This window comes from Lycium barbarum, chromosome 8, assembly GCF_019175385.1.
Source record: "Lycium barbarum isolate Lr01 chromosome 8, ASM1917538v2, whole genome shotgun sequence".
Classification (NCBI taxonomy): Eukaryota; Viridiplantae; Streptophyta; class Magnoliopsida; order Solanales; family Solanaceae; genus Lycium; species Lycium barbarum.
Window position 1 is genome coordinate 125,946,407 of NC_083344.1, and position 12,000 is coordinate 125,958,406.

General features: G+C 34.6%; 1 protein-coding gene across 1 annotated transcript; it reads left to right on the forward strand.

The window, feature by feature from the left end:
• Positions 1-2,997: 2,997 nt before the first annotated feature.
• On the forward strand, positions 2,998-8,552 carry LOC132607192 (beta-fructofuranosidase, insoluble isoenzyme 1-like). The gene is made up of 6 exons (XM_060321050.1): positions 2,998-3,248; positions 5,766-5,774; positions 5,886-6,904; positions 7,388-7,632; positions 7,871-7,970; positions 8,098-8,552. The coding sequence occupies exons 1-6, from the start codon at positions 3,062-3,064 to the stop codon at positions 8,299-8,301; spliced, it is 1,764 nt and encodes a 587-aa protein (XP_060177033.1). The 5' UTR covers positions 2,998-3,061; the 3' UTR covers positions 8,302-8,552.
• Positions 8,553-12,000: the final 3,448 nt, after the last annotated feature.

Consider the following 12,000-nt stretch of genomic DNA (forward strand, 5'->3'; position numbering starts at 1 on the left):
ATAAAAATTAGTCAGAGTTCCAACACAAGTAACGAACACCAAGTGAAAAACCAAAAAATATCAACTCTCGTGACATTCAAGTTTGCGTAGGTGGTTGACCCTTGACACCTCCACAGGCCACAACCCCCAAATAATAATAATAATAATAATAATAATAATAATAATAATAATAATTGAGGCATGGACATTTAAGGCAGAAAAACCAAAGAGGTAACAAGCTAGTTTCTGACAAAATCAAGCACAACCTTGGAATGGTTCTGTAAACAAATATTGCAAGATATTATACTACGGAAACGCGCGTTAATTTGAGTTCTGTGACCTTGACGCGGCGGCCACTAGTTACAAACCTCCGATAAGACATAGAGAGGCTATTACAATCATGTATGAATTTAGTACCCCTATTTATTGTTGGGCTAAATAGTCCAAAGATACTCTTAACATGATGTGATATTGTTCGCTTAATTTGGATCAAGCCCGCACGATTTTCTCCAAAAGGCCTCACATCATTAAGAGTATCCAACTCCTTATAAGTAGCTCCTTTTTCTTTTCAGCTACCAATGTGGTACTTTGTTCGCACACTCAACAATCTTCCCCTCGAACTAAGTTCCATATGACTCATTACGGGTCAGAGATTCAACGTATCAATGTGTCACCCACATCGTCAAAGTATTTACGGTTACCGAAGCCCAAAGGCTGTGTATGCATCTTCAAAGCTACCGGTAAACGTCATCATAAACCGGTCCATAAACGGCCAAAGGCACTAAGCCGGGCCCACGCCACACTCCGCCATCTTCATACTCGTCCCGCCAACCATTGGCTCTGATACCAGTTGTTGGCTAAAACGACCTAAAGATACTCTTAACATGATGTAATATTGTCCACTTTGGGCCAGGTCTGCACGATTTTCCCCAAAAGGCCTCACATCATTAAGAGTATCCAACACCTTATAAGTAGCTCATTTTTCTTTTCAGCTATCAATGTGGTACTTTGTTCGCACACCCAAACAATCTCCCTGTCAAACTAAGTTCCACATGACTCATTATGAGTCAGAGATTTAACGCGTCAATGTGCCACCCACATCGTCAGAGTATTTACGGTCACCGAAGCTCAAAGACTGTGTATGCGTCTTCAAAGCTATGGGTAAATGTCTTAAACCAACCCATAGACTGGCAAAGGCACTAAGCCAGGCCCCACGCCACACTCCGTCATCTTCATACTCATCCCACCAAATCATTGGCTTTGATACCAGTTATTGGGCTGAAATAGTCTAAAGATACTCTTAACATGGTGTGATATTATCCGCTTTGGGCCAAGCCCGCACGGTTTTCTCTAAAAGGTCTCACATCATTAAGAGTATCTAATACCTTATAAGTAACTCCTTTTTCTTTTCAACTACCAATGTGGTACTTTGTTGCACACCCATACATTTATAAGCTACACCTATTTCTATTTAGGAAATTATGGCGAAAAATAGTTTGATGAACTGTTCGCCACGCACTGACCATATTCACTTGCTTAACGGATTAGGTTATCTTTACCGTTGCAACAAATATTATATCTTATTTTTAAGATTTCAACAAGCAATCACAACATACCTAGTATCATCCCACCAGTGGGGTTTGGGGAAAATGGGTCGTACGCAGACCTTGCCCCTACCTTGTGAGAGGTAGAGAGGCTGTTTGTAATAGACCTTCGGCTCAAGAAAAGTGATTTCAAAAACATATTTGACAAATACAAAAGTAAAAGTTATAATGGAAAATACTATAGAAAGGAAAGTACTGATAGTAAAAATAGTACAAGTAACTCAAGCAAAAGAAACAACAGTTGTAATACAACGAAGAAAGAGATAATAATAATGATACTAAGAAGTAGAACCATGCTCTCTCAGGAAAAAAAGGAATCACTCGACTACCTAGCTACTAACTCTCTACCCTAATCCTCGACCTCCATGCTTTTCTATCCAGGATCATGTCTTTGGTGAGCTGGAGATTTTCCATGCATGTCTAATCACCTCGCCTCAACTCTTCCTCGGTCTACCTCTACCTCTCCTTAGACCTATCATTGTCAACCTCTCACACCTACTTACTAGGACATCTGTGGTCCTCATCTTTAATTACATGCCTGAACCATCTCAGTCTCGCTTCACGTATTTTGTCCACCACTGGGTCATCCCAATCTTGCTCCGTATATCTTCGTTCTTGACTTATTTCTCCTAGTGTGTCCGCACATCCATCTAAGCATCCTCATCTCCACCACATTCATCTTCTGAACGTGTAAATTCTTGAGTGCCCAACACTCTGACCCACACATAGTTGGTCTAACAACCACTCTACCTTTAAGACTCGGTGACACATTCTTATCACATAGGACACCAGATGGGAGCCTCCATTTCATCCACCCCGCTCCAATACAATGTGTGACATCATCGTCAATCTCCCCTTTTCCTTGGATCTTTTAGGAATGACATGTGTATCAATTCTTACTTCCACATCCGCCTCATGCGGTGCGCCATTGAACTTGCACTCCAAGTACTCTGTCTTAGTCCTGTTCAACCCCACATTTTAAAGAGGTTACATGTAGATATCCTTTGGATGACCAGTAAATAATATTTAATTACATGCCGGTATATAAAATTTAAACTCAAAAAGGAAAGGAGTGGGAGGAAAGTAAAAAATTAAGAGTAGATATCGTCAATTTTCTAAGATATATATATATAGTTTGTTGAAATCTTTTTGTTTTAAATTTAAATTTTATGCATTGACAATGAAATTCTTTTAACGCTATCACTATAATTTGGCATGTGATTATCTAATAGTGTAAATAATTTAAATATATTTTCAATACATAGAAATTAAACTCTTTTTCTCAATAAGAAACGTTTATCCAAAGTACACTCTTATACATTCTTTCGTATAATAAACTAATCCAAAATCAATAGTCCAGCTCTGAGATTAAGACAATGTCAATGTTCAATTCTAAAATTTGCACTCTGATCCTTTCTTCTTAGTTGCTTCTCTATATAAATGCTCTTCAAACCCCTTCACTTCCCAACAAAAAGGCAATGGGGAGTCTAAAAAAGTCTTCTCTTTGGGCTTTGCCATTGCTGTGTTTCTTTATAGTTTTTTCCAACAATGGCGTTAATGCTTCACACAAAATATTTCCAGAGTTGCAATCTATTAGCCCTGTTGATGTGAAGAATGTCCACAGAACTGGTTACCATTTTCAACCACCTAAAAACTGGATTAATGGTACGTGTGTTCACACCTTCCTCTTCATAGAGCTTTTCATCTATACAAATATGGTAGGATTTAAGTTTTATATGCTGACAGTGTAAAAGATTTCTTACCCTATTAGTACAATACAATTGAGCATGTGATAGCTATCAGATTATGCCATTTTTGCCAGGTTATAGATTAATGTCCATCGTAGAGTATGCTTGTAAGGCGGAGTTAGGGGTTCATCAAAACCTTCTTTGCGGAAAATTACACTATATATAAAATGAGAAAATTATCTTTTGACCATATTAAGATGTTGAATCCCCTTGGCTTCTTCGTATTTTTATTTTTTATTTTTTGATCATCTTTAGTGAAAATGCTTGTTCTCCAATGCCGATTACGCAAACTCATATACGTACATATATTTTCCTATATGTGTGGTAATTTTGTTGGTCTGATTTTCTTCGTGCATTTTGTGGTGCATATGTGACAGGATAAGATCATCATTGCATTCTATTGACCTCATGATTTTTATCTTTTTGCAGAGTTTCTGAATAAATAAATTTCGTTTACTCTGTTATAATTGGTCGACCGGAAATATTCAGTTACTATTTTAATTTGTTACTCTGACGGCTTTTGAGTCAATGAAAGTACGTGATGTCCATACCTTTTTCCTTTTTTTTTTGGCAGTACTTTTGCTGTTAGGTTTTTGTCAATGATTTATTTCTTGTCTGTACATATAGGTTTTTTATACAACGAGCAAATATTTAAATAAGGAAAACAAACTGCTGGAAGGTTTTCCGAAAAAGTCGATATATATCGAATGGTTCTAAATTAGGGATGGATTTGATGACTTCTTTGAATAACTACCACACTGTGGTGAGCAACTTCAGCGACTTGCATTCACGTAAATGAATAGTCTACTCAATATGTACTATTAATTAATTAGGTGTGATAAATATATCTCTTCACATGTAGGTTTATGCATTTATAGAGATCTACAGCTAGCTAGGGCAGTGCAACTTCTGTGTGTTGGATGGAATAGATAATAATGTGCCTTAATATTATTAGTCAACCCTAACTTCCCACCCCTTCAAACAACCCTCTACTGCCCAAAGATAGATCTAAAATTTGAAATTTATGAATTTTGAAGTTTATTACATGTACATGTTCAGTGAATTTTCCAACAAATATATAAGGTTTCATGCTAAACGCTTGTTCACTTGTAGTTCATGTTCATGGGGGAGAGGGCACTAGGATGTGTGGTTTGGTCAAAAGGTAAAATAGTTACATCAGAGGTGGATCACTAATTTAAAATTCTTAGCATTGAATCAATTTATAAAATTGCGGCCAGTTCATCTACTATACAAATTTAGTGAATTTTACAGGGCCCGAATAAGCAAACATGGAGTCAAAGTATAGAACAAATGACCAAAGGTGAAAAGGAAATACTTAAATTTTCATTTGTTCCTTTTTGAAGTCCATGCACGCATACGATGCAAAACACGAGAGTTACAAGAGTTATAGATGTTAAAATTAATATGCTATATAAATAACAGTAATGACAATAATCATAACCAGCACAAATAATAATTACTTCTTCCTTATAACTGTGTGACAGCTGAGATGAGAACAACTTTTATTTCTCTTTATCTTGACTTTTTAGGATGAATGGAAAACAAAAATGCGACGCTATTTCTGGTCAAATGGTCATTCTTTGTCTTCATTTTGTTTATTTCTTTTAACTTGCTATATCTTTGACTTCTTTTACAACAGTCAAAACCTAGTGAACAAGTTGCTTTTCTATTTTACATTAGTATATTTTTTTCTCTTTAGCCCTTTTTTGAAGAAAAAAAAATTCCTTTTGGGATAGAAGTGGTCTGGCCTTAAATTTTAGTAGATGAGGAGCATTTGCATTTTGAATTTGAAGGTGGGGCTTGCATGATCGGTTTGTAACCCCCTCAGCAAGTTCCAAAAGATATGGTAGATTTCTATATTGAACTAGAAAACAAACACAATCTTTATGCATCTCCTATATTCCTGTATTTCCCCCTTTCATTATCTAATAATTGGAGTCTTAATTTGCTAAGTGAGAGTTATATCTCCTCCATTAAAGCTTCAAGATTTATATATACTCCCTCCACCTCAATTTAAGTAGCATGTTTTTTTTTTTTTTTTTTTCTAGTGTCAGAAAAGAAAAGAATATCATATTTATTTATTTATTTAGAAACAACTTAACTTTACATTTTCCAATTTACCTTTACTGAAATGACTTCTTGTCATACAAGTGTATAAGAGTCTTTCTTTCGACCTTAAACTTCGTACCTAGTCAAATATCGCTACATAAATTGGGACAAAATGAGTATATACTCAATTCTTCGTCTGGATGATCATGGCCGCCTTATGTTTTCATACTTTCCCTTTGAGATTTGATTAGAATTGTTTCCATTTATTTTTTAAAAAAGCATATAATATCTTAATATGTATTCCCTAGCTAATCAATTTTCCCTTTTCATGGTCTCCATTTCGGATGCTTCAAACGAACAACAGATCCCAACGGTAAGTCAGAATCTCCTTCTAGCAGTTTTTGTTAAATTTCAATACAGAGAATAATAAAGTATTTATTATTTATTACCTTTTTGTAATATGATCATCTTTGTTACATAACAGCCCCAATGTACTATAACGGAGAATACCATCTATTCTATCAGTACAACCCATATGGATCAGTTTGGGGAAACATTGTTTGGGCCCATTCAGTCTCAACGGACATGATTAATTGGATCGCACTTGAGCCCGCAATCTACCCATCCAAAGTATTCGACAAATATGGTACATGGTCTGGGTCAGCCACAATCTTGCCAAGCAACAAGCCCATTATCCTCTACACTGGGATCATAGATGCAAACCAAACCCAAGTCCAAAACTATGCAATCCCAGCTGACTTGTCCGATCCATTTCTCAGTAAATGGATCAAGCCCGATAACAATCCGTTGATTGTTGGTGACATGAGCATCAATAAAACCCAATTTCGTGACCCAACGACAGCTTGGTTGGGCCGAGATGGTTATTGGAGAACTTTGATGGGGACAAGATGGGTAAATAAAGGAATAGCATTATTGTACAAAAGCAAGGATTTCATGAAATGGATCAAGGTACAACATCCATTTCATTCAGTTGATGATACTGGAAATTGGGAATGTCCTGATTTTTTTCCAGTATTATTGCATGGTACAAATGGATTGGATCCATCATACAAGGGCAAAAACGTTAAATATGCTCTTAAAGTTAGTCTTGATGTTACAAGGTTTGAGTACTACACAGTTGGTACATATGATACTAAAAAAGATAGGTACATTCCAGATAACACTTCTATCGATGGTTGGAAGGGATTGAGACTCGACTATGGAAACTTCTATGCGTCCAAATCGTTCTATGATCCTAGTAAGAAACGAAGAATTACGTGGGGTTGGGCTAACGAATCAGATACTGTAGATGACGATGTCAAGAAAGGATGGGCTGGAATAATGGCTAGCCCCCGCAAACTTTGGCTTGATCCTAGCGGAAAGCAATTGGTCCAATGGCCCGTTGAAGAATTAGAAACTCTAAGAGAGAAAAAGGTCCATCTAAGCAATTGCAAGTTGAACAAGGGAGATAAGATTGAAGTTAAAGGGATCACACCTGCACAGGTTTGGATTTTTGTCTTTTTTATTTGCGTTAATACCATTTTTGTTATTGAGTTATTGATAAATTTTGATTTTAGTGCTTGTGATATCTGACTAAACACAACTAACCTTCAAATTAATGCAAACGTGCCCTTTTGATCCCTTTTATCGAGAATTTTTTCGAAATACCATGATTACTAATTGTGCCACCACTAAATTACGCTTGTGGTATGTTAAGCTTGTACTATTACTCATATTTGATAATAGGATAGTTTTAAAGATATACCGAATATAACATACTTTCTACATAAAGGGATAAAAAACATACATTTCAATTAATTGAAGGTGAAATGTGTTGTTTAATTTGTCGAATATCATAAGGACTAAAATCATAATTTACCAATAATTTAAGGACCAAAAGTGCTACTATTCTTTTTTCATTTTGTATCATATTGGTGCATAATAAAACCAAATGAGTCAAAATTAGGGCATTAATAAAAATTGCAGGCTGATGTTGAAGTGACTTTCTCCTTTAAAAGCTTGGACAAGGCAGAGCCATTTGATCCTAGTTGGACTGACTTTTACCCTCAAGATGTATGCGCCATTAAAGGTTCAACGGTGCAAGGTGGACTTGGGCCATTTGGACTCCTAACTTTGGCCTCTGAAAAATTGGAAGAATACACACCGGTATTTTTCAGAGTCTTCAAGGCCCAAGATAAATATAAAGTTCTCATGTGCTCTGATGCCTCAAGGTTTGTTTTTCTGATCTGAACATTCTCAACCCTCAGGAATTCCGATCAATTGATTATTCCATTATTTTGCACAATACAAAACCCCACAATCAGTTTAACTCATTATCAGTAGTTTTGTTAATCTCTAATATATTGGTTCAACTCCAATATCATAAATTATAAGGGAGGTGATGAAGTAAAATAAGAGGGAAGGTCTCTGAAATTATCTTTATTATTTGTTTATCTTTTGATTGATCAGATCAACCCTTGAGAACGCTACGACAATGTATAAACCATCATTTGCGGGATATGTAGATGTAGATTTAGAAAAGACGAAGCGGTTGTCTCTGAGGAGTTTGGTAAGCTTTCTTTGTTTATTTCCCTAGAAAATATATTCAATTCTCTCATATCTTTTAATTATATATTTATATATGCCTATGTGCATATCCTATTATTTTGTTAATTTTTTCGTTATAATTTTTGCAGATTGATCACTCAGTAGTGGAAAGTTTTGGTGCCGGAGGAAAAACATGTATTACATCGAGGGTTTATCCGACATTAGCAATTTATGATAATGCACACTTATTTGCCTTTAACAATGGCACAGAGGCTATCAAAATTAAGACACTGAAAGCATGGAGCATGGGTAAACCTAAGATGAACGGGTTATTTGGTCACTCCTCTTATTGAGGATAACGTCCACATTAATGGTGGCGATTTTTTTTTTTTTTTTTTTTTTTGTATTGATAATTCTCGCATTAGTTGTTGCAACTATGTGGTGTTGTTTTATATGCTTAAAAATGTAAAGCAATAATACATGTATGACAACACTAGTAAATTATGCCCGTGCGATACACGGGGCCCAACATGATTAATGTGGTTACTCAATTTAGTTAGTTTTTATGATTTATATATTTTGCAAAGGATACTGCAATTCTTTAGTGAGTCTCCATATTTTTTTTCTTTTCCTTTTATTTTTCCCCTTAATTTCTCAATTGTTGTTAAAATTTATCTTATTTTGGTTATGTCCGCCTCTTTTTTATATTTAGTAAGTTGACAATTCAAATATCCTACATGTCAAGTTTATAATCACAAGATTCAAAAGATATTTTATTATATTATACACATTTTTAATTTAGAACCACGAGATTCAAAAGTCTATCTTTATTTGTTAAACTCCGTGTCTAGTCAACCGTAGATACTTAAATTGAGACAGAGGGAGTATATGCCAAATGAAGGAAATGAAAGGACAATTGAGACACTGCGGACATGTGGGTACTCAAAAAGTAAACGCACAAGAGGTAGTATTAATGTTAAACTTATGAAATGTACACATTTTAGTCCCGGCTTAGATTACAATTTCAGTTGCTTTTTGTAAAACTTATTGTTGTTGTGTTCGTCCACCTTAGGCGTTTGTTGTTACATAATTTTTTTTTCTTCTTATTTTGGTTATGTCCGCCTCTTTTTATATTTAGTAAGTTGACAATTCAAATATCCTACATGTCAAGTTTATAATCACAAGATTCAAAGGATATTTTATTATATTATACACATTTTTAATTTAGAACCACAAGATTTGAAAGTCTATCTTTATTTCTTAAACTTCATATCCAGTCAAACGTAGACACTTAAATTGAGACAGAGGGAGACACTTAAATTGAGACAGAGGGAGTATATGCAAAACGAAGGAAATGAAAGGACAATTAAGACACTGCGGACCGTGGGGACTTAAAAACTAAACACATAAGAGGTAGAATTAATGTTCAACTTATGAAATGTACACATGTTAGTCCCTGCTTAGAGTACAATTTCAGTTGCTTTTTGTACAACTTATTGTTGCTATGTTCGTCCAACTTGGGCGTTTATATATAATAAAATAATAATAAATAAGAAAAATATAGAATATAAAAATAGACATATTTTTAGTAATGTGGTCAAGTAATATGGGACGAAGGGAGTACTTCATTTATTAATTCTAAAAGAACGTGAAAAGCCAAGTATAGTAATGTGGCCAAGTAATATGGGACTAAGGGAGTACTTCATTTATTAATTCTTAAAGAATGTGAAAAGTCAAGTAATGTGGCCAAGTAATATGGGACGGAGGGAGTACTTCCTTTATTAATTCTTAAAGAACGTGAAAAGTCAAAAGTGAACAAGTAAAATGCACGGAGGAAATAAATATGTGCCGGAGAATTAAAATTGAAGTGCATACATATATACATGAGAAGAGAATAAATATTCAGCAAGAGCGTGAAAAGTCAAAAGTGAACAAGTAAAAGTGCACGGAGGAAATAAATATGTGTCGGAGAATTAAAATTGAAGTGCATACGTGTATACATGAGAAGAGAACAAATATTCAGTACGATGATATATGTCCCCGTGGTATTTATCAATTCTTAAAGAACGTGAAAAATCAAAAGTGAACAAGTAAAAGTGCATGGAGGAAATAAATTTGTGTTATTATGTAGGAGAATTAAAATTGAACTGCATACGTCTATACATGAGAATAAATATTCAGCAAGAACGTGAAAAGTCAAAAGTGTACAAGTAAAAGTGCATGGAGAAAATAAATGTGTCGGAGAATTAAAATTGAAGTGCATACGTCTATACATGAGAAGGGAATAAATATTAAGTACTATGACATATGTCCATGTGGAATAAAAAAGTAGTTGGGTAAAGTGTACAAATTATATAGCTTTTGGTACAAGCATACATTGCGTGTACAATTTATAAAGCTTTTGGTACAATAAGGTATTGCGGTGTTGGTACCTCTTAGCCATTTATATATAATAGAAAAATATGTATTACTTTTAGAGAAAAATAAATGTGACGAAAAAAATGGCACTATTACATTCTTAGTGAACTTGGTTCAATTTATTCTATATGATATCAAAGCAGATATTTGTTTTCCGTTCATTTTTCATCGTCATCCTTCATAATCAATACAAGAAACTTTATGTGCTTGGCATGAAAGAGAATCATATTAGGCTTACACGTGGAGGGGTGTATATCATGTTGCACTTCTAGACGATGAAATTAAGTAAATAAAATGTGTGCCTCTCAAACTATTTTTTTTAGATAAAATGATTATACAATTCAACAAGTTAAGATGTTGCAATATAGGGCGGCAAGGGCATTATTAGGAACTACTTACCAAAAAAAGTATTATTCGATGAAATTAAGTAAATAAAAGGTGTGCCTGTTTGCAACAAATTTTGATATGCGGAATATAAATTGCAACCACAAACAAAATATGAAGAAACAAATATTTTATTGATGAATATTGCGGGTACAAAACAATTTATTCCCTTGATTCTTCTCTCCTAGATTTTTTTCGTAATTCGAGGCCCGTTAGTAGCGTAATTCTCGAACGTAGGATGACCTCCTTGGGATGTATTTGATCTCCATGAACGTCAGGCAGTTTGATAAGGCAACATTTGATGCCTCGATCTATCTTGTGAATATCCCAGGGATTTATGGGATTTTCGAGATATGATTTGATCTCTTTGTGAATACCCCTAGAGTTTATGGGATATTCGAGATATTTTTTCAAGGGAATATGTGCCCCCTTTTATCAGAATGATCTAGGGTTTAGGATAGAGTAGCCTTAGAGTCCCATAAAATTTCGATGTCTACAGTGCCCTCTCAAGTTTAGTTTAGTTTTTTTTAAAAAAAAAAAAAAAAAAGATAAGATAATTATAATTCAACAAGTTAAGATGTTGCGATATAGGGCTGCAAGGATATTATGAGGAACTACTTATCAAAAAAGGGCATTTTTGAAACAAATCTATCTAATTTAAAACAAAATCCATGGTTTAGTATACACCCACGATCCAGATAATATAATACCATGAACCAAACATCCCATAACAAATACGAATAATATAGTGCTTCATAAGGGAAAATTAGAAGAACCTTTTGCTGATGATAGGATGTGCATTTTTGTTCAATTATTATAATTGTGGTGTTCAGTCACTTCACGCACATCTAGACTATTCCATATCTATTATCTCCGACCAGCAAAAGTGTCAAATAATTGTACTAATCACTAAGGTTTAGACTGATCAAAATAATTAGATGAAAAGAATAAAAGTAATACTCGAACTGAAAGATTGTTGACTGAAGTCTATATATGAACATGCAGAGGCTGCAGGGCATGTTTTCAATTGTTTTCATGTCTTCAATGTGGTTCTTTTTTGTGCACTCCTTGTGTGGCAACACTCACTGTTGGCATGGCTAATTTCTACGAAAGAGTTGGTGAAATAATACTTTTCTGAGTTATCTTAATTACAATCTGGGGATTGAAGAATAAGGGTTAATTAGAGGAAGGAGTCTAGATAACTATGTTTACCAAATTTGAGCAGGTAAATAATTAACCTAGTCCTAATG